The following is a 23,819-nucleotide window of genomic DNA, read 5'->3' as shown; positions in this document are numbered from 1 at the left end:
CACCTCCCAACCCAGGCGATTCCACCCTCAGTAGATGAGCCCTAAAGCTGCTTAGGGCTCTCAGTCCTGCGTTGGGAGGGAGGGTGCGCGTGGGGGCGGGGCTCGAGGACTCACGAGGAAGGGAAGGGAGGTGCGGCACAACGCATCCAGCTGTTGAGCGACCCAGCGTCCGACTGACTCTCATCCAGAACTCCTAGGACAGGGGCAGGTGCGGAGGGGATGGGAGTGCTCCTCCCGGGTGCTTTGGACTGAAACTGCCCGGATCTCATGGACTCCCCCAGGAATGCCCCTACCTGGCTGCTCCCCACGTCTCCCTGCCGCTGGGAAACCGTTGGCCCAAGGCTTTCCTTCTGGAGCCCCGCCTTGGCGCCCATCCACCAGCTGGGCTCCCCTGCGGCGCAGACCCAGCTGGAGGGGGAGACTGGAGAACAGCCTGTTCAGAAAAGAGTCGTCCACCCTGACCTCGTTCGGGCTCCCCTCTTCCCTTCTGGAGCCCACCATTCCCTCCCGTGGGGACATCGAGGCTAGTCAATGCCCCTTCCCTTGCCCTTGTATTCCTCCTGACCTGGGTTGTTTCTTTCCTGTTTGAGACCAGCCCACCCACATCTCCAAATCCAGCCCCCTAAGAACCTTCACAGGGCCTGGTTTGGTAATGCCCTAGAAGACCTGCGGTGGATGGGATGCTCTGCAGTTCACAGAGCACTCTACCCATATTCTCTCCTGGCGGCGACAGCTATGTCCCCACCCCCTTTTTACGGAGAAGTAAGCGAGGCTGAGCGAGGAAGTTCTGATTTATTGGAAGCAGGAGTGGAGCCCCAGGCTTCTCCCGACTCCCAGGGGAACATTATTTCAAAGCTCCCTTCTCCTCCACAATATATTCCTCATCATTTTCATCCCTGTCTGAGGAAATGACACAAGCCACTGGAAATCTCCTCAAATGTATGACTTATAAAGGCCTAAAAAGTTGTTCCAATTCTTAAAAAGGAATTTGAAGGGGAAGGAGGGGGATGCTTTCATTCCCATGATCAAATCCCAGTTCTGTATTAAGTACCTGTGTGACCTTGGTCAAGCCACTGAACAGCTCCATACCTCAGTTTACTTGTCTGTAAAATGAATAATTTGGCCTCGGTGGCTCCAAGATTCCTTCCAACTTGAAGTCTATGCTCCTAAAATCCTGTGAAGTCAACCAAATGGTATAGTTAGCTGTGAATGGTAGAAATGCCCACCTGATGGCGATATATTTTCCTTTCATGATTATTACGGGGCACTTTTGTTATTCCACTCACCAAAAACACTAACTGGATTTACCTTTCTCATGTGTGGTACATTGAATTGGCCCTGCCCAGGTAGTCCTTGCTAAGACCTCTGTTTGTTCTTCTCTTCACCTTCTTCCCTGTTCTTGTCAGCCAAGTGTTAGTTCTTGAGGGCATTTGTCACACGAATTCAATTGGCAACTCTTAGAAAATATTGGAGACATTCCCAGGGTGACCCTGGACAAGTCACTTAACTTCCATTGCCTAACCTTCACTGCCCTTCTGCCTTGGACTCAATACACAGTATTGATTCTAAGATTGAAGTAAAGGGAAAGGAAGGAAGGAAGGAAGGAAGGAAGGAAGGAAGGAAGGAAGGAAGGAAGGAAGGAAGGAAGGAAGGAAGGAAGGAAGGAAGGAAGGAAGGAAGGAAGGAAGGAAGGAAGGAAGGAAGGAAGGAAGGAAGGAAGGAAGGAAGGAAGGAAGGAAGGAAGGAAGGAAGGGAGGGAGGGAGGGAGGGAGGGAGGGAGGGAGGGAGGGAGGAAGGAAGGAAGGAAGGGAGGGAAGAAAGACAGACAATATAGGAGAGTCAGCAGGAAAATAAGTCTCTGCTTTGGATTGCAGCTGAGTTAAGACTTCAATTTTAGAGTCTTTGGAGGAAGAGGGGAAAAGGTAGAAATTATACAGATACTAAAGGCTAGAGGATTCTTTAAGAAAGAGAGGGAGCTCTCAGAAAGGAGGAAATCATAAGACTTGATAAGAGAGGAAGGGAGAAAAGTAAGATTGGTAAGGGAAGAAAAAAGTGTAAAATTTTGAAAAAGCTCTTTAAACCCTCAGTCAAAATGACATAAGGCAGCTAGGTAGCACAGTAGTTAAAGCACTTGGCCTGGAGTCAGGAAGACTTGAGTTCAAAGGTAAACTCAGATTTGTATGTGTGACCCTGAGAAAGTCACTTAACCCTGTTTGCCTCAGTTTCCTCATCTGGAAAATGAGCTGGAGAAGGAAATGGCAAACCACTCCAGTATCTTTGCCCAGAAAACTCCAAATGGGGTCTCAGAGTCAGACTTGATTAAACAACAAAGCAATACAAATTCCAAAGAGTTTCGTGGCCTGGCAAATGCTCACTAACCATTCTGCTCCATTTCTAGCAGAATCATGTTTAAGATGTTCCTGATAGCAACTCATTTTAATTCAGAGGACCCTTGATTCAAATCCTACTTCAGACTCTAGCAGCCTGTGTGACCTTGGACAAATAAGCATTCTTGAGCCTCAGTTTCTTCCCCTATTAAAATTAATTTAAGGGGTTACAATTGACAAATGGTCAAAGGATATGAAGAAATCAAAGCTGTCAATAATCATAAGAAAAGATGTTCTAAATCTCTTTTGATTAGAGAAATGTAAATTAAAACAATGCTGAGATACCACCTAACACTTATCAGATTGGAATATGACAGTAAAGGAAAGTAATGAATGTTGGAGAGGATGTGCCAAAATTGGCACACTAATGCATTGTTGGTGGAGTTGTGAACTGATCCAACCATTCTGGAGGGCAATTTGGAACTATGCCCAAAAGGTGCTAAAAGACTGTCTGCCCTTTGATTCTGGAATACCACTACTGGGTCTGTCTTCCAAAGAGATAATTTTAAAAAAAAAGAGAAAGGACCCACTTGTACAAAAATATGTGTAGCAGCTCTTTTTGTGGTGGCAAAGAATTAGAAATTGGGGAATGGCTAAACAAATTATGGTATATGTTGATGATGGAATACTATTGTATATAAGAAATGATAAGCAAAATTATTTCAGAAAAAGCTGGAAAGTTATGCAGAAATTGATGCAGAGTGAGATAGGCAGAACCAAAAGAACATTGTATACAGTAACAGCAATAATGTATAATGGTCAACTGTGAAAACTTGTACTCTCAGCAATGCAATGATCTGGGACAATCCTGAAAGACTTATAGTAGAGAATGCTATCTATCTCCAGAGAAAGAGCTGTTAGAGTTGGATGGATACAGATCAGAGCATACTATCTTTTACATTGGTGTATTTGTGGTTTTGTTTCAGGGTTTTGGTTTTATATGAATGTGCTCTTACAAACAATGACCAAAACATGTTTTGTTTGTTTTGCATGATAATAAAATATTTTTTTTAATTAATGGGTTGGATCAAATGGCCTCCAAAATGCTTTTTCAGCTCTACCCCAACAGTCCATGAGTCTTTCTTTGTAATAGAGAAAAATAGTTATTTTCTTGGTCTTTAAAGCATTCCTATGGAGCAACCAGGTAGTAGAGTGAGCGGTTGTAGTAGAGCACTAGCCTTAGAATAGGGAGAACCTGGGTTCAAATCTGGCCTCAGACACTTCTTAGCTTCATGATCCTGGGCAAGTCACTTAACCCTGATTGCCTGGCCCTTGCTTCTCTTCTATCTTAGAACTGATGCTAAGACAGAAGGTAAAGGTTTAAAAAATAAATAACATGCTCCCTAATCTTGCTTTTGCCTACCTTTCCATATTTATTTGATTTTATTCTGTCTTACTCATTCTGTGGCATTTCAAGAAAACTGGTTATCTTAAGGTTCCCTTTATACAACATTCCATGCACCTCTGTCCTTTGCCTGGAATGAACTCCCTCCTCACCTTGCTCTCTCCTCTAGCATCTCTAGCTCCCTTCAAGGCTTAGCTTAGGTGCTACCTCCCAAAGGAGGTGTAGGTAGTATTCCCAATGTGCTCCTGAATTCTTGTATTTACTCACCTTCATAGGTAAGTAAATGTGTTGTGTCTCCAGGAGGAGGTTAAGGTCCTTGAGGGTAGGGGCTCTTTCTATTTTTGCACTGTATATTAGTTGGCTTAGTGAAACATACACATGGAATGTGATTAACAAATGCTAGCTGGATCAGATTACACAGGAGTCATGTTGCTCTCTATCACCTTAGTTCAGAGCCCCCATCACCTCTCACATGGAGTATCACAATAGCTTCCTAATGAGCCATTCTGTCTTCCTTCTCTCATTTTTGAAGCATATCACACAAATGCCAAAATGGTCTTCCTAATGCATTGGTCTAACTATGTCCCTTCTTTGTTCACCTACTATGTGGTGGACTCTATATTAAGTGCTGGGGATACAGAGACAAAAGCCAACTTCTGCTCTTGAGAAACTCACACTCTAACGGGGCTGTTCCTCTGTTGAAGGAAATTTCCTTTCTAGGAACTCATATTTATGAAATCCCAGGTACAGATCTCCTAAAAATGTTCACATTAATCATCTAAGGGTTAGTGGCAGACCAGCAAATGGATTTCTTATGCCTCAACAATTCATTAAACCATAAGAAGTTGACAGGATTTGCATTCTGTCCAGGCAGAGGGAATTATCAACTAGAACAGGCATCCTGGGAATAGAGCCAGTCAGGTTGGGAGCATCTGGTGTTCAAATAACAGCTGGATGGTAGAGCAGCCACCTGTGGGACTCTTCTGTGGAACATTCATGTCCTTTAGGGCCATGATTGGCTAATGCTTGAAATGGAGTATTTCACCAATAGGGAGCTCCCAAATGAGATAACTTTCTCTACCAGTGGAAGCTGACACCCTCTCAACAACTTACAGTCTCAGAGCGTGGCTAGAGCCTAGGGAAAGTAAAGGTCACGCAGCCAAGATAGCAGGGGTGAGACTTGAACTGAGATTTTTTTACTCTGAGGCTGATTCTCTATTATCCCAGGCTGTCTCTTGGGTTTCTTTATGTTTTGGTGATAAATATCTGTCTCCTTTTCTCTGTGTGACTCTGGGCAAGTCACTTCACCTCTGTTTGCCTCAGTTTGCTCATCTGTAAAATAGGAATAATAATAGTACCAACCTCCAAGGGGTGTGAAGATCCAATGAAATAATAATTGCAAAGCACTTAGCGCAAGACCTGGCACACACTACAAATATATAACATATAAATACATAAATAGAAACGTTTGCTATTATTATTATTATTATTTTCTTGACAGAGTGAGAAGACGTCACCATGGCATCAAGCTTATTACCAGTAAAACTGACCGCTTCGAAAGAAGAAGAAGAAAAACTAAGAGGTATTTTATTCATTCCACATGGAATGGCTGGAGTGACTGCCTGCCTACTCTGGACCAGTCCTAATGCCAGGTGTCACGGAGATAAAGCCACAAGGGAGTGATGAATTAATGAATTAGTTGACTATACCAGACACTGCTGAGGTGATCAGCTTAGAAAGACAAAAATGAAACAGAGCCTGGCCTCAAAGAGCTTACACTTCTATTGCATTAATGTGATGTGCCTAGCACTGTGCTCATTTAAAACATGACTTTTTACTGACATTTAATTTAGATTTAGGTCATTGGGCAGAAGCACTCTCACCTCCTTTAAAAACAAGAAAACCAACTTGAAAGCCAAGGGGCAAAAAAAAGTGAATTCCATACTCTTTCCCTTTTGAAACCCAAGTCACTTAATTATTCACGGTAATGTAATGAGGAAATGTAGACTCAGCTTGGTTTAGGATTTGCTTGGGAGTAAAGAAGGAACTAAGGATTCATTAAGCACCTACTGTGTGCCAGGCACTGTACTAAGTGCTTTACAATGTTGTCTCATTTGATTCTCATAGCAGCCCTGGGAGATAGGAGTTATCATCCCCATTTTACAGCTGAGTCAGAGGGAAGGGAATTGACTTTCCCAGAGCCACATAGCTAGTCTGAAGCTAAATTAGAACTTGAGACTTTCTGACTCCAGGACCAATGCTCTGTGAACTGTGGCTCCACCTAGCTGCCTCTACCTAAAGAAGAATCTTGCTTGTGATACATCCTGCCTTTACAACTTTGAGCAGCTGCCATAGCTCTCATTGTTCTGGGCAACTCTCTAAAGCTTTAAAATCCAGAGAAGGTGCCAAACTGCTCTGACAGAGGGAGTTTCCTCATCTGAGAGTTCCCTAGATTTATGAAACCTGAAATCCTGTCCTACCACCACTATTCAACAGAAGGATGAATGGATGGATGAATGGATGGATGGATAGATAGATGGATGGATGGATAGGGAGAGAAATAGATAGATGGATAGACAGATAGATGGATGAATAGATGGATAGACAGACAGGCAGACAGAAAGACAGACAGATAGATAGAAAGATAGATAGATAGATAGATAGATAGATAGATAGATAGATAGATAGATAGATAGATAGAAGATAGTAGATAGATAGATGATGGATGGAGGGATGGATAGATGGATAGATGGATGGATAGTTGGATGGATAGACATATAGATGGATGGATAGATAGACACAGACAGATAGACAGACAGACAGATAGATAGATAGATAGTAGATAGATAGATAGATGATGGATGGATGGATGGATAGACAGACAGATAGATGGATGGATAGATAGATACAGACAGATAGATAGACAGGCAGATAGATAGATAGATAGATAGATAGAAAGATAGATAGTAGGTAGATAGATGATGGATGGATGGATAGTTTGATGGATAGATGGATAGACAGACAGATAGATGGACACAGACAGATAGACAGACAGGCAGATATATAGATAGATATATAGATATATAGATAGATAGATAGATAGATAGATAGATAGATAGATAGATAGATAGATAGATGATGGATAGATGGAAAGAAGACAATTTGAGCAGAAAACTACCAAATCGAGGGATAAGGAGAAGATTTTTTAAAAATAAACCATACCTTCCTATTTAAAATCAATTCTGTATATTGGTTCCAAGGCAGAAGAGAGGTAAGTGTTAGGTTAAGTAACTTGCCCACTTAGCTAGGAAGCATCTGAGGTCAGATTTGAACCCAGCTCCTCCTGATTTCAGGTCTGGCATTATGCACTATGTAACCTAGCTGCCCCTGACAGACTTATTTTCCAAAAAGTACTGTTTCTAGTCTGGTAGAAGAGACCCTCAGGTATGTGGTATAGGTGTTCTCAGGAAAGGGGGGTTGCCACAGTGCTTGCCTCTCATAAGCACAAGGGAGAAGGGTACAATAGGGGAATAATTCAGTGTTTTAAAGTGCTAGCACAGTGGATAGTGTCAGGCTTGGGATTAGGAGATCCTAAATTCAAACCTGGTCTCAAATACTTCCTAGTTGTATGACCCTGTGCAAGTCACTTAACCCTATCTGCCTAGCCCTTGCCCTTCTGTCTTAGAGTTGTTACTAAGACAAAGTCAGGGTTTAAAAAAAAAGATGAAAATTTGATTATGAACCCTAGATATTTACAATATCTCTTTGACTTGTTACCTTAGACAAATCCTAGAAAATAAACCATTTCTATGTTTTTAAGAGGCAGCATGGTAAAATGGGAAAAGCACTGGACTTGGAATCACTTCCTAGTGGTATGAGCTTGAGCCAAGGCATTTCATCTCCCTCAGCCTCAGTTTCCTTATCTGTAAAATAATGGGGCTGGACTCTGTGGACTCTGGATTCCCTTCCAGGCCCAAGTCTACAATCTTGTGATCATTAATGCCCTGGAAGTGTTTCTTGGGATTCTGGCTCAGTAGCTAAAACACTGGCATTTTAAGAATATTTGTCTTCTCTGCGTGTTTAAGTTAAAAAGAAAATGTGTCCAGCCACAGGTGAGTCACTTAGTTTGTCTGGACCTCAATTTACTTATCTGAAAAAGAAGTTAGACTATGATTCTCCAGCTTTAAAGCTATAGTCTTATCATTCTATTATGATCATAGCCTTTTATCTTGGGCTAAAATTGAAGCTCCCATTTAAACTGTAAATCCCCCTTATTTTATTTCTCAGGAAAGCAGCGACCCCTGGTGGAAATGCATGAAAACTGCCCCACCAGTCTCCTGACCTCTGGCTCTTTCTGCCAGGTCGTCTTGCCCTCTGGATAATGGCTGGACTTTGAAGTCTGGACTGGGAGAAGAGAAGACAGGAAAGGGTTAGAGTTTCAGTATTGCTCAGATACCAAGGGAGAAGAAAAGAAAATTGATCACAGTCAGCCTAAAAGCAGATAGGTTTAGAGTGGATAGGAGCCTGGAGTCAGAAAGACCTGAGTTCAAATCTAGCCAGAGACACTTCCTAGCGGTGTGACCCTGGACAAGTAACTTAACCTCTGTTCACCTCAGTTTCCTCAGCTGAAAAATGGGGATAATAACAGCACCTATCTCCCAGGGCTGCTGTGAGAATTAAATGAGATAACATTTGTATAGCATTTAACACAGTGCCTGGCACATAGTAGTAAATTATTAAATTTATTCTGTTTTGTGACACTAGAGAGCCAGAGGCAGTAGAGAGGGGACCAGGCTTGGAATTTCACAGTCTTTGCATTTTGACTAGAGTTACCCTGTCTATGGCCTCTAGATTGAATAATGACTAAAGTGGGTGCACATATGGGGCTAGGGGAGCTCTTTTGTTTGTTTTAAAATAATATTTTATTTTCCCCCAGGTACATATAAAGTAGTTTTTAAATTTTTTATTTTTTTTTATTTTTAGATTTTTATTTTATTTCAAAATACTTTTCCATGCTTATATGATTCATTTTCTTTCCCTCCTCTCTCCCAAAGGCAACAAGCAATTCCACTGGGTTGTACAAACATTATCACTTGATACCTATTTCCATATTTCCATATTTCTTTTCTTTAAAATCTTGAGTTCCAAATTCTCTCCTTCCTATCTCCAGCTCCCCTCCCTGAGATGGCGAGCAATCTGGGAAGGATTATTACACGTTAGGCTGCATTTTAGATATAAAAATGACCCTGAAAAAGAGATTTTCCTTTCCCCAACAGAAAAGTCAAAGAAAGTCAGAAGAGAAAGCACCATGCCTTATACATACTACTTAGAAGATATATTTCTCTTCAAACAAAAAGAAGCCAAAGAAAAAGAAAAGGTCAGTATTTCTAACTAGGACAATGGACAACGGTTAATCCAATAAATACCTAAAGATTATCTGACAGCAAGACTTTTACGGATTTATGATGAGGCACTGTATTATGAATGAAGATGACAAAGAGAACTGAGTGTTTATTATGGATCTTACATGGTAGTAAGGCCTGGAAATACTTCCCTTGGGGAGCTTTTGTTCTAATGGGGGAGTGGCATCCAATACTAAAGCTCCTATGGTTTGCATATAGCAGGGTATTTTCTTTCTTTCTTCCTTTCTTTCCTTCTTTCTTTCCTTCCTTCTTTCTTTCCTTCTTTTCTTCTTTCTTTCTTTCCTTCCTTCCTCTTTCTTTCTTTCTTTCTTTCTTTCTTTCTTTCTTTCTTTCTTTCTTTCTTTCTTTCTTTCTTTCTTTCTTTCTTTCTTTCTTTCTTTCTTTCTTTCTTTCTTTCTTTCTTTCTTTCTTTCTTTCTTTCTTTCTTTCTTTCTTTCTTTCTTTCTTTCTTTCTTTCTTTCTTTCTTTCTTTCTTTCTTTCTTTCTTTCTTTCTTTCTTTCTTTCTTTCTTTCTTTCTTTCTTTCTTTCTTTCTTTCTTTCTTTCTTTCTTTCTTTCTTCCCTTACCTTCTGTGTTGGAGTCAATACTGTGTATTGGTTCCAAGGCAGAAGAGTGGTAAGGGCTAGGCAATGGGGGTCAAGTGACTTACTCAGGGTCACACAGCTGGGAAGTATCTGAGACCAGATTTGAACCTAGGACCTCCCATCTCTAGGCCTGGCTCTCAATCCACTGAGCAACCCAGCAAGGTATTTTCTGAATTTTGGTATGGATGATCAGAAGAGGTGGTGGGATGGCCAGTGAGCCCTTGGGACTTCACTTTTTAATTTTTAGGATTTGCAAGTTGAGGCTTAGTTGGGGATTTTTATTTTGTTCTTTTTCTAGTTTAATTTCATTCCCAATTGATTTGATGTGTTTTTTATTTTATTGATATAAAGAGATATAAATCTTCCTATAATTCCCTTTTTTGCTGTATCCCATAGATTTTGGTATGTTGTCTATTATTATCATTCTCTTTAAGAGGAGATAGGAAAATGGGAGTCCTGAATTCAAACCTGGTCTCAGACACTTCCTAGTTGTGTGACCCTGGACAAGTCATTTAACCCTGTTTATCTGAGTTCCTCATCTGTTAAAATGAACTGGAAAAGGAAATGGCAAACCACCCCAGGATCTTTGCCAGTAAAACACTAAAGGAGGTCACAAAAAGTCAGAAACTACTAAAAGGAATGAATAATAACAAAAAATATAAAGGAATTTCCCAATCCAATGTAAGCTCCTCTAGGTCAGAGATAGTTTTCATTTTATGTCTTCATATCCACAGTGCTTAATCTGGTTCCTGGCACATCATAGGCACCTGATAAACAATTTTCCCTTGATTCATTGAAATACTATGAAAAATTGTGGGGGGGGTTGGCTTTTTTAATTGTATATAAATGGTTGTCTTTTGGGGCATCAGAACTGTAATTTCACTGGCACTAGGTACCCAAAGAGGAAATTCCCTCCACTATTGTAATCATAATTTAGAATTAGATACAAATAAAATGATGGGTAAAATTTGTAAAATGAGGGAGTTGAATTCTAAAGTTCCCTTCTTCTCTAAATCCTATTACTCAAAGTTTTGTTTCCTTTTCTTTTTTCATCTCCCTTGAAAATCCAGAGGTTCCCAATACACATTGTTGGGCAAATTGTAACAGTAGGGGCATCTGCATGGCTCAGTAGATTGAAAACCAGGCCAACATCATGATGCATAATTTATATCATTTGCAAAAAAATTCAGGTTATATACTTCATGAACTAGCAGAAGCCTTAATGATAAAGGGTAGGGCAGCAAGATGGCTTAAAGTACCCAACCTGGAGTCGGGAAGAATCATCTTCCAAAGTTCAAATCTGACCTCAGACACTTCATAACTGTATGATCCTAGGCAAGTCATCTCATCCTGTTTGCCTCCGTTTCCTCATCTGTAAAATGAGCTGGAAAAGAAAATGGCAAACCACTCCAATAAGAAAACCCCCAAGAATCACGAAGAGTCAGATGTCTGAAAATAACTGAACAATAAATAATGATAAAGGAGCAAAGAATACATTTCAGCCATGTGTGCCCATTGCTGACAAATAGTAATGCATTTCTTTAGAAAATCTTATTTAATTTTCTATATGTGCAGGTAAAATGTTTGAACCGAAAAAGGAAAGTATGTGAAAAAACTACTTTTTCATCCAGAATGAAGAATCGATCACATCTGGCAGAAATAAATATCCCCATTGAATCAGCTGCTCGTGAAATGGGGCTAGATTCCACTCTCATCCTCAGCTTTGTAGACAGTGAGTACAAATCACACTGGATTTGCATGATATTCCTTTTATTAAATCATCCACTTAGTAATAGCCATCTGTAGGCTGCTGAATATTTAATAACCAGCTTTTGGGGAGGGGGAGATGGATGCATGTCTCATTTTAAAAGTTTAATCTGCATTTTTAACATTTTCACCATCCCTTTTTCAAGTCTACACCAGTGATCAACCATTAATTGCCTCTGACTGAGGTTAATAGTTTGCTGACCTCCCCCCCTGGTCTAGATAATCATCAAAACAATAAGTTGAGCCCTGATGATTGCTGAAAATTTAACCATCGCTGACATGAGCCATTTATAGCTGGCTCCAGTATACCTCCTGTTATGGCTCAGGATGTCTTAAATAAGGCTCTGGAGCATCTTCTCGTTCTAATAATGGCAGCTAGGTGATGCTGTGTATAGAGCTCTGGTCTAGAAGTTAGGAAGAGCCATATTCAAATCCAGCCTCACATACTAGCTATGTTACTCCGGACAAGTCATTTAATTTCTCTAATCCTCGGGTGTGAAATGAGGATAACAGCACGTACTTCCCAAGGCAAGTATGAGGATTGAATGAAATAATATTTGTAAAGTGCTCTGCAAACATTTTCAATTCAATTCAATTTAACAAACTTTTTTTTCCTAAAACCCTCACCTTCTACCTTAGAATCAATACTATGGATTGGTTCCAAGGCAGAAGAGCGATAAGGGCTAGGCAATGGGGGTCAAGTGACTTGCTCAGGGTCACACAGCTAAGAAGTGTCTGAGGCCAGATTTGAATCCAGGACCTTCCATCTCTAGGCCTGGCTCTCAATCCACTGAGCCACCCGGCTGCCTCCAAACATTTATTTTATTAAAACATCTACTATGTTCCAGTTACTATGCTAAGCTCTGCAGACATAAAAAGAGGCAAAAGACAGTCCCTGCCCTCAAGGAGTTTACCATCTAATGGATTACATACTAAATAAATGATAGCTATTACATTAGCTCATAGAAAAAGACATACTATTAAGAGATGGCATGTAATATTTTGTAATGGAAGGCAGGATGTCTTTGTCCAGACTTGTTACTCCATTCATATAGGGGACTTGATGTAGAGACATACATGCACATGCATCCTTTGTCTAAGAATGATGATGATACTGCTAGTAATCATGGTGATGGTGATGGTGATGGTGATGGTGATAATAGTATTTCAGAGCACTTTAATGTTTCTAAGGTGCTTTACAAACATTATTTCACTTTATCTATAACTTAAAACCGTAGAAAGTTGCCTCTGGCATTAGCTGCTAGACTTGCTTGTGGTTCCATATCAGGGATGTGTCTGAAGCACTACTGGAACCCAGGTCTTCCTGACTCCAAAGCCAGTTGTCTTTCCCCTGCGCCATGTAGTAGAGATCAATGAAGATGAAATGGGTGAAAATGGGAGACCGTTTGTTTTAAGTAAGGAAAGTAGAGAGTATAAATTCCCACTCTGTTCATGTAGAGGGATATACACTTGAAATGGTGCCATGGTTTAAAAATTATTTGGTCAATTTGAAAAGGTTCTCGATATAGCAAAGCCTTTCTTGTGAATTACTTGGAATGTTGGCTTCCCTAGGAAAGCAGTAACTCATTCTAAAAGGGTCCATATTACCAGGAAGAATCAAGAGGTTGAAGTTTGGTGCAGCAGATCAGGAGTCAGAACCTGGGTCTAATTCCTAGCTCTGCCCTTTTTTGTTGTTAAAACGTGCCTGATTCATAGTGATCCCATTTGGAATTTTCTCAGCAAAGATACTGGAGTGCTTTGCCATTTCCTAGAAGAAACACCCTCTATCAATTAATGGAATGACTTTCTCTGTATTTTAGAGTCTTTGAGAATTGGATGGCCAGTAAGTGTCAAAGGCAAGCTTGGAATCCAAGTCTTCCTGGTTCTCTATCCATGTGTCTGTAAAACACTCTGGATTGCTGCTAGAACCTGATTAAAATGTAATTGGGAGGTTGCTGGGTGGCTCACTGGATTGAGAGCCAGGCCTAGAGACAGGAAGCCCTGGATTCAAATCTGGCCTCAGATACTTCCTAGCTGTAAGACCCTGGGCAGGTCACTTAACCCCAACTACGTAGCCTTTATCACTCTTCTGTCTTAGAATCGATACTTAGTATTGCTTCTAAGACAGAAGTAAAGATTTTTTAGAAACTTAATTGGGAAATATTAATGAAATAAAAATACATTAAAAGATAGGTAATATTACATTGTAAACTAAGTCAAGATGAGGTTTGCAGGGATCTTTATGTATGTTTCCATTTGAGTTTGACACCCCTCTCCTAGGATATGCTACCTAGAATATAGGAGGTACTTAATAAATCTCTTCTGGACTAGATATGTTGAATTCCAGTAAAGATTCAGCTAAGCAGCTATTATCTTCAACCCAGTATAGTAAATTATCCTAGTGACTGGCTATGAGCCATCTAGAAAAGTTTAAATTATATTTTGGCTCTCCTCCTTACTACTGACATGCCAGTGGTTGCAAAAACAATGAACTAAGGATTATAGATGTAGCATTGTTTGTTGTTGAGTCATTTCAGTCACGTCTGACTCTGTGATCCCATTTGGGGATTTTCTTGGTAAAGATACTGGAATGGTTTCCCATTTCCTTCTCCAACTCATCTTATAGATAAGGAAACGGGGTGAAATGACTTGCCCAGGGTCACACAGCTAGAAGTGTCTGGGACCAGATTTGAATTCAGGAAGATAAATCTTTCTGATTCCACACTCAGTGCTCTATCCATTGCTCCACCTAACTTCCCCTAGCTAGGTACCATAGAGGTCATCAACTACATTATTCCATTTTATAGATGAGGAAACTAAGCTTTAGTGGCACATGAAGCAATCAAAATACAATGGACATTTTCTCCCACTTTTCAGAGAAAAAAAGTTAGTACAAGTGAGGCAACTGAAGTCAGTGAAAAAGCATATGTGGGGTTGTGAACCCCAACACTGGGTCAGCATTCCTAGATTTAGAGTTAGAAAAGAAGTTAGAAGCCATCAAGTCCAACCCCCTCTTCTCTGAGGGGACAAATCTGATCTCAGAGGTGATATAATCACAACTGACTGAAGCATTTTTGAACCCACGTCTCCCTGAGCCCAGGTCTAGACCTCTGCCCAATACACCAGGCTTCCCCTGACAACTGGTTCATGCCTTAGCATTGCCTAATCTACCTTGGAGGACTCAGTTCCCCTCTCTAGACTCCAATTTCTTCATCCGGAAAAGGAGGAGATTGGGATATAAAATTTATTTTCATTATTTTCATTACAGTAAATTAAAATATGTTGTACAAATAAAGCTAATGTAGACAAGATGAGAAGGAAAGCAGAAAATGAGGGGAAAGTTTTTGTAGACAGTTTCTTGGATAGAGGTCTCATATCTAAAATGTATAGAGAACGATGTCAAATTTATAAGCATAAGAGCTATCCCCAAACTGATAAATGGTCAAAAGATAGGATGAGATAGTTTTTACTAAATTTTATTTAATTAGTTAATGTAGACTATTTCCCCATGGTTACAAGATTCCTGTTCTTTCCCTCCCCTCTCCCCAACCCCACTCTGTAGCTGATGCGCAATTCCATTGGGTTTTACATGTGTCATTGACCAAGACCTACGGAAAAGGAGGAGATTGGACTCAATGACCTCTAATGTTCTTTCGACTCCTTTTTCTGTGATCCTATGATAGTTAATGCTAGCACAACAGTGTTGGGCTCTGTCAAATAATAAAAATATGAACATACTGTATTTTGGTAATAAAGAATGTCCTAGAAGGGGTCATGGAGAATTAGCTACAACTGAAAACGACTTGCCAACACAATGGATGAGTGGAGGTGAGAATGGAGGCATCTCCTTAGAAAGGCTGCTTCCACTTTTGATTTCATAGCTAAAATGGCCAAGTGGTAGCCTCTCAGAAGGCAATTTAGCTGAAATCCATCTTGTGCCCCAACTTTCTGTTAGGCAAAGCCAAGAAGGGAAGCTTCTCTCTGGACTGAGACAAGAGAACAAGTTCCAAGATCTAGACTGGGGCTGAGTCTAAGTCCCAATTCGCATCCGCCTGTCCAGCCCAATAGAAGAAGCTCTCCTAATCATGACCTGGGACCAATGAGCAAAGATGACTCCTCTTGTAGGGATGTGTGGGATGCAGAAATACTTCAAAATATTTCTGTCCTCTCTTTCCAAGTGAGAAATAGATTTAAACACTGGCTGTGCTATCAGTGCCAAAGAGAATTCTGTGTGCCAGATGTGGGGAAGGATTTGGACTGTCATGTGTATAAATACTAATAATAATAGCTGCTATTTATATGATAGGAGGGGCTGGATGTCAGAGTAGTTAGAGAACTCATCTTAGAGGGAGGAGACCTACAGGAAAGACACATATTGGCTATGTGACCCTAGGCAAGTCCCCAATCCACTCTTAGACCAAAGGTAACAAACTCATGACCCACCATGAACAAGATTGAAACATCATGAGAGGGCAACTGGGTGACTCAGCGGATTGAGAGCCAGGAGGTCCTGGGTTCAAATCTGACCTCAGACACTTCCTAGCTATGTGATCCAGGGCATGTCACTTAACCCCCATTGCCTAGCCCTTACCATTATTCTGCCTTAGAACTGACTTAGTATTGATTTTAAGATGGAAGGTAAGGGTTTTTAAAAAGTCAATGAGAAATCTTTAATGTTATTGAGAAATATTATAGAGAACAAACAAAAATACAATACAACATGGATAATGTTAATATGTGATTTTCCAAGTTTCTGTTTAATACCATCATTCTAGGGATTTCTTAAAGATTATAAATTTTTAAAAAGGTAGAAACCTGCATTAGTAGAGGGATTTTCCTCTCCCTGGAGTTCCCTAAATAAATGGAATCACAAGTCAAGTCCTCATCTTATCAACTAGATAATGCCTTAAGGTTTATAGAGAATTATTTACATAGTGTATTATGATATTTGTAAGGTATTATATATAACATGTATAATATGTTATATGCAATATCATAATAACATAATGTTTCTATCATATCATATACTGCATATGATATATGTTTTATGTGTAAGCTATATATTTACATGTATATGTAATAGTTAAAAAGGTTTTGTCAAATTGTAAGAGTTTAAAAAGTTGTGGTTGCAATTTACAATAATTGAAAATTAAACTATGAGTCGGTTAGTAGCTTTAATAGCTTTATTACAGCAAAGTAAAGATAGTAAAGAGAGGGAAATGTAGGAAGGAGATAGGAAATTGTCTAGCCTACCACTCTAAGTTTGCTCTGAAGAAATCTAGCTGGCTCCCCCAACAAAGTTCCAACCTCTGACCAGAAGAGCAGGAGAATCTCAGACTCCAGGTTCCAATCTCCAAGTGGAAGTCCGAGAGAGTCTCTTCAACCCAAGTAAGTTACCAAAGTCAAACTCCTCTTTCAGAAAGACCCACCAATGCAGAATCTCTCAGCCAGAGCCACCAATACAGAATAAATGCTCAGCTCTTTGGTCTCACCTTTTTTTATAAGCCCTTTTCTCCTGTCACTTCCTGTCTCTCTGGTTTCTACTTCCTTTCACTGTGGGCTGGTCTTTCTCTGAACATCTTAATGGTAAAAATACCTCCAGATCTCTGATTAATTAAATTAAAACAGAGGGAGGGAAGTCCAAGTCCTTGATTGATTAAATTAAAAAGAAGGTGGGGGGCAGCTGGGTGGCTCAGTGGATTGAGAGCCAAGCCTAGAGACAGGAGGTCCTAGGTTCAAATCTGGTTTTAGACACTTCCCAGCTGTGTGACCCTGGGCAAGTCACTTAATCCCCATTGCCTAGCCCTTACCACTATTCTACACAGTATTGACTCCAAGATGGAAGGTAAGGGTTTGCAAAAAAGAAAGGACAAAGAATAAAGGGAGTTTAAGTTCCCTTTAATTATTCCCTTACATTATATGCATATGTTTATAATATATATTATATAATATATGTGCATTGTTGAGTCATTTCATGATGTCTTCATGACTCTTCATGACCTCATTTGGAGTTTTCTTGGCAAAGTTATTGGAGTGGTTTGCCATTTCCTACTCCAGCTCATTGCACAGATGAGGAAACTGAGGCAAACAGCAATTAAGTGACTTTCACAGGGTCACACAGCTAGTAAGTGTCTGAGACCACATTTGAATTTAGGAAGATGAGTGTTCCTGAATTCAGACTTGGCACTCTGTCCACTATCACCTAGCTAAGTTACCCTATTTAATTTATATTAGGATAAAATAGAAAATGTTGAGGATAAAATAGAAAAAAATGAGGATAAAATAGAAAATATTGAGGATAAAATAGAAAATATTGAGGATAAAATAGAAAAAATTGAGGATACAATAGAAAAAATTGAGGATAAAATAGAAAAAAATGAGGATAAAATAGAAAATATTGAGGATAAAATAGAAAATATTGAGGATACAATAGAAAAAATTGAGGATACAATAGAAAAAATTGAGGATAAAATAGGAAATATTGAGAATAAAATAGAAAAACTTGAGGATAAAATAGGAAATATTGAGAATAAAATAGGAAATATTGAGGATAAAATGGGAGATATGGAAGATAAAATAGGAAAAATTGAGGAAAAAATGCAAGCCCAATTAGAAGATCTAAAATGTTTCTTACAGGATCAATGGGCAAACACCCACTCTACCAGAAACAGACCTGTTTCTGAACCTTTGAATGAGGAAATTTCCTTCCCTGAAATAGAGATGGAAAACACCTTCCCTATAGCCCAGTTAACAGACTGCTTCTCTCGTGCAGTGCAAATCTTGTCTGAATTTAATCCCCAAAACCCTTCCCCTGCAATCCCAGCTTCTCATGTTCCTTCTCCTACAGAAAACCAAATTCCAATGCAAGGGAGATCTTGTCCTCCTAGAGAAACCTGTCCTTGTCAAACTGACCCACAGGTGCAAAATTCAACTAGAGGCCTGTTTCCTCTAAGAGAAGTACCTGAAATAGGACGAAATGGGGATGTGGTGACTTTAAGACATAGGATACCGTTTACTCCCCAAGAAATAAATGAATTTACACGAAATATCCCCACATATGAACAAGATCCTTTTCTAGTAACAAAAAAGATGGGAGACATATTTTTTCAATATAATCCGTCTTACAAGGACGTTGAGAGCTTACTACAGGCTTTTTTAAGTGAACGTGAAAAAAATAAAATAATTGCTCATGTCAACAAAACCCGGGGGCGTAATGCAGCACATTGGCCATCTCAGGATCCCGAATGGGACTATAATAATCCTGAGGACTATCTACAACTATACCGTTGTAGAGAGGCCATCCTCACAGCCATGAAGGAATGTGCGGACAGTACAGATAAGTGGATGGAACTGGAAAAAATTAAGCAAAAGGAAAACGAAACACCCTCCAGATTTATGGACAGAATTATCGAGTTTGGGGACAGATACTTAGATTGGGACTTAAATAAAGAGAATAGTTTAAGACAAGTTAGAAGAATCTTTGTAAATAATTCATGCAAAGTAATTAAAAATTATTTTAAAACACAATGCCCAAGATGGTCAGATATGGACCTTGAAGAATTGCGAAAAACAGCTATATATGTTTTTAAGGGAAACGAAGAAAAGGAGAAAGAGAATAATGATGACATGGAGGAAATGAAGAAAAAAATGAGATGTGTAATAGATAGGATAACTAAATTAGAAAGTGGGCATGATAATGAACCAACGACAATTGCCCCTCTCCAGAAATCCAATTATCAATCCATTACTTGCCACTTCTGTGAGAAGAAGGGCCACAAAATGATGGAATGTAGAACCTTTCTTAAGATGTTTGGAAGGAATACACAGTTTAATAATGGTTTTAGAAATAATAACTATAGAAATTATGATAATGGTTATAGAAACCAGAATTCTAGAAATTATAATAATGACTATGGAAATAACTATAATGAATATAGAAATAAGAACTTTAGAAACCAGAATTATAGAAATAGGAATTGGGAATTTAATGACAATGCTCAAATTGAAGAAAATTTTAATGATAATACTCAACAATATATGAGAAATGGCGCTCGTCCAAAAATTACTCGAGGTACTAATGACCCTCAGAGAGGTGCCCTTCAGGGGGGTGCCCAAGGAATATCCCAAACACAATGATGGTGCCCGGGGGGGGCTGGGGCACAGGAATCAGAGGATACAACCTTTGATTTCCCAGACCCTGATGTCCTACTACCCGTTGTCCCTATCCACTGCCCTCCCCATACTAATGAACCCCATGTTACCTTAAAAGTGGGTAACACTTATTATGATTGTCTATTAGACACCGGAGCTTCCTGGTCTGTATTAAAGAGAACACCTGATTTACAATGTTATTCTATTGGCTCAGAGAATGTAATGGGAGTATCAGGAATAACCCAAAGAGTTAAAAGACTTCCTCCTAGAATGGTGTCTGTAGGACCCCTAGAGGTACAACACTCCTTCCTTTTGATGCCTGACTCCCCTTTAAATTTGCTGGGGAGGGACCTTCTATGCAAACTCAGAGCCACAATAACCTGCTCCCCAGATGGCTCATTATCATTAGAAGTACCAGAGGAATCTTTAAAATTACTCCCTGTACTTCTCTCGGAAAACCAGGAGGCAAAAGAACCTTCCATTTTTGAAATACCTAAAGATATACCGGAGTCCCTTTGGGCCACATCTTCTTCTGATGTAGGCTTACTTAAATCTGCTGTTCCTGTGCAGATAAAAACTAAATCTAGCCCACCTCCTTCTATCCCTCAGTATCCCCTCTCAAAGGAGGCAATTGAGGGTATTACACCAGTTATTAACTCATTAATAGAACAGGGAATAATAATCCCTTGCAAATCTGAATACAACACGCCCATCCTGCCAATTAAAAAACCAAAAAAAGGACCCGATGGCAAGCACATCTATAGATTCGTACAGGATCTAAGGGCAGTGAATAATCATGTTATAAAGAGACACTCCGTAGTTTCTAACATACATACTATTATTTCATCTATTCCTAGCACAGCTACATACTTTACAGTAGTAGACTTGTGTTCAGCTTTCTTTTCCATACCAATACATGAAAACTCCAGGCATATTTTTGCTTTCACCTGGAAGGGCTCACAATATACCTGGTGTCGGCTGCCACAGGGTTATGTCGAAAGTCCGAGCTTATTTGAGCAAATTTTGAGCCAAGACACAGACAATATAACATTTAAAAATAGCAAATTAATCAAATATGTAGATGATCTACTCTTGGCTTCAACAGATGCAGAAACATGTCAAGAAGATAGCAAACACCTTCTTTTGGAATTGCACAAAAGAGGACATAAAATCTCTAAGGATAAAGTTCAATGGTGTCTCCAAAAAGTAGAATATTTGGGATTCATCTTGACTGCGGGTGCTCGTTATATTTCTCCAAAACGAATTGAGAACATTCAAAAATTGAGTGCTCCTACCACTAAGAAACAGCTGAGAGCAATTTTAGGAGCAACAGGGTTTTGTAGACAATGGATTCCTTGCTATGGGGAAATCACTAAACCCCTTATAGCATTAACAAAGGATTCAGTTCCTGAACCCCTCAAATTAGAGCCTGAACACTTGTCAGCTCTAACAGATCTGAAAAAGGCTATCATGTCTGCCCCTGCTCTAGGCATCCCAGATTACAACAAGCCATTTACTTTATATGTGCATGAGCGAAGAGGAGTAGCCTCTGGTGTGTTAACTCAGACTTTGGGACCTTCTCAGCGCCCAATTGCTTATTATTCTGCCCAACTAGACCCAGTAGCAGCAGGAGCACCACCATGCCTTAGAGGAGTAGCTGCTACAGCCTTACTAGTAACAAAAACCGTTGATTTAGTATTGGGATGTCCATTAACAATAATGTGCCCACATGAGATTGAAGCATTATTGGTAAAACATAGAACACAGGCATTCTCGGATCAGAGAATTACAAGGTATGAAATAACCTTATTAAATAGTGAAAATATTACCTTGAAACGCTGTTCAACTCTTAACCTTGCCACCTTGCTTCCAGATTTACCTACTTCAGGAGAACCACTACATAACTGTGAAACATTAGTGTCCATGGCAGAAAAGCCTCGAGATAATCTCTTGGACACTCCCTTAGACAATGCAGATCTGATTTTATTTACCGATGGTTCCTCTTTTATGAGGGATGGCATAAGTTACACTGGAGCTGCCGTAGTCTCAGAATTTGCCACTGAATGGTCAGCTTCACTACCTTCTAACATTAGCGCTCAAGGAGCAGAACTCATAGCTCTAAAACAAGCTTGTATAATTGCCAAGGATAAAAAGGCAACAATTTATACAGATTCTAGATATGCTTTCGGCATTTGTCACTCAGTCGGGATGCTATGGCTCCAAAGAGGATTTTTAACCTCAGCTGGAAAATCCATAGCTAATGCAGAAATTATTAATGAAGTTCTTTCTGCTCTCAAACTGCCTAAAGCCCTAGCTGTAGTTCATTGCTCTGCCCATACAGGTGGCTCTGACCCTGTCTCTAGAGGAAATGACCGAGCAGATGCCGCTGCAAAACTAGCAGCCATAGAAGGACCTGGATTAATTTTAACATTAACAACCACTGATAATTTAAATTTATCACTCTCCTATAATGAAAAGGAAGTGGAAAAATGGAAACAAAAATTTAAAGCAAAACAAATTAATGGAGTATGGGTGTCATCTGAAGGAAAACCCCTGCTCCCTAGAAGTTTCTATAACCAAATTTGCCAATCTATTCATAAAAATGGTCATTTTGGCACCCAGGGCATCGTGGACTCTGTCAAGAGAGTATGGATAGCCCCTGGTATAACTACTGTAGCCTCTAAAGTATGTTCAGCCTGCCCTATTTGCCAGGCATATAACCAACATGCATATCGTGGAAAAGCCTTTGGGGGAACGTCCTCTGGCTTACACACCTTTTGAACATCTACAGATAGATTTCATTACAATGCCAAAAGCTGGACGTTATAAATTTTGTCTAGTAATTGTAGATCAACTAACCAGATGGCCGGAAGCATTTCCTACGACCCGAGCCACAGCAGATTTTGTTGCAAAGATACTTTTAAAAGAAATTATTCCTCGTTTTGGCCTACCAGCACGTATTGACTCCGATAGAGGGAGTCATTTTACCGATTCTGTCTTAAATCAAATATATTCTTGCTTGGGGATAACTCCAAAATTCCATGTTCCATATCACCCCCAGAGCTCAGGCCAAGTGGAGAGGATGAATAAAGAACTTAAGACTATGATTGGCAAATTATGCACTGAGACCCATTTAAAATGGCCTGAAATTCTCCCTCTGGCCCTATTTTATCTTAGAAGCAGGCCTAGAGGAGACTTACATATTTCACCATTTGAGATGCTTTTTGGACATCCGCCTATACAGGCTAAGCCTTTCTCCCCGGCTTATACATCGCTATTAGGGGGAGATATTACTATTGCTTCCTATATACAGGAGTTACAGCACAAACTACGTGAACTTCATGAATCCGGAGCTGCAGTACAAGCTGGACCATTAGACTTTTCTCTGCATGACCTGAACCCAGGAGATAAAGTTTATATCAAGAATTTCAAGCGAACTGGAGCAACTCAACCTTCATGGGAAGGACCATTCCAAATATTATTAACTACTCCAACATCTATAAAGATTGGAGAAAGAGACTCTTGGATTCACTGCTCACATGTGAAGAAAGCATCTTCTGCTGAGACTGATTAACTCTATCTTATCATATGAATTGTGACTCTATCTTATCATAAGAATTGGAGATAATAATCCATAGACAAATGGATGCTGGTTTTTTTCTTTCAAGAATATATTGAATTACTGATTTTTTTTCTTATTTTTTCTTATTTCTTTTCTTTTATTTTTTGATCAGAATATTTGATTTTTTTTTCTCATTTTTTGTACTGAAGGTACACATAATTAATATTAATATTTTTTCCCTGCAGTAATACAAGTTAATATATATACTCTTGCTATAATATCAATATATGCCTAAAAGCTTTAAACTATGGGAACCTGCCATTTATTGATAAAATATTATAGGACTGTGATTAATATTTGTGTCTGATTCCAGGAAAAGGGATAAAAACAAGGAGCACAGACTAAACCTGAATAGTGCCAATAGAGCACACATGAAATATTAAAGTGAGACTCAAGGTTGCGACGCTTAACTTATGTTTAAGTCGTAGGACTTCCTTGTATCTACACTCCTTTTGAAGTACTCAAACAAGTACAAAGCTTGACTATCATGCTGGCTCCCTATATCTCTGAAGGAAAAAATCAGACAAGGGAATGACATTT

The 23,819-nt window shown here is 39.6% G+C and overlaps 1 protein-coding gene across 5 annotated transcripts in view; it reads left to right on the top strand.

Annotated features, from left to right (window-relative positions):
- The window catches only part of CCDC38 (coiled-coil domain containing 38), a 73,163-nt gene that overhangs the window by 1,927 nt on the left and 47,417 nt on the right, over positions 1-23,819 (top strand). Inside the window, exons 1-4 of one of the 5 annotated variants that reach the window (XM_007503237.3) lie at positions 101-208; positions 5,234-5,314; positions 9,009-9,109; positions 11,315-11,471. In XM_007503237.3, coding sequence (XP_007503299.2) covers positions 5,251-5,314; positions 9,009-9,109; positions 11,315-11,471 — 322 coding nt within the window. In that variant the 5' untranslated portion in view covers positions 101-208; positions 5,234-5,250. Of the gene's footprint in view, positions 1-100; positions 209-5,233; positions 5,315-8,987; positions 9,110-11,314; positions 11,472-23,819 lie in introns of those variants that run through there. The other 4 variants (XM_016425728.2, XM_056798667.1, XM_056798668.1 and 1 more) reach the window with 4 other exon arrangements.

This window comes from Monodelphis domestica, chromosome 5, assembly GCF_027887165.1.
Source record: "Monodelphis domestica isolate mMonDom1 chromosome 5, mMonDom1.pri, whole genome shotgun sequence".
Classification (NCBI taxonomy): domain Eukaryota; kingdom Metazoa; phylum Chordata; class Mammalia; order Didelphimorphia; family Didelphidae; genus Monodelphis; species Monodelphis domestica.
Note: the sequence above shows the minus strand (reverse complement) of the source record. Positions and strands in the feature narration are given on the sequence as shown.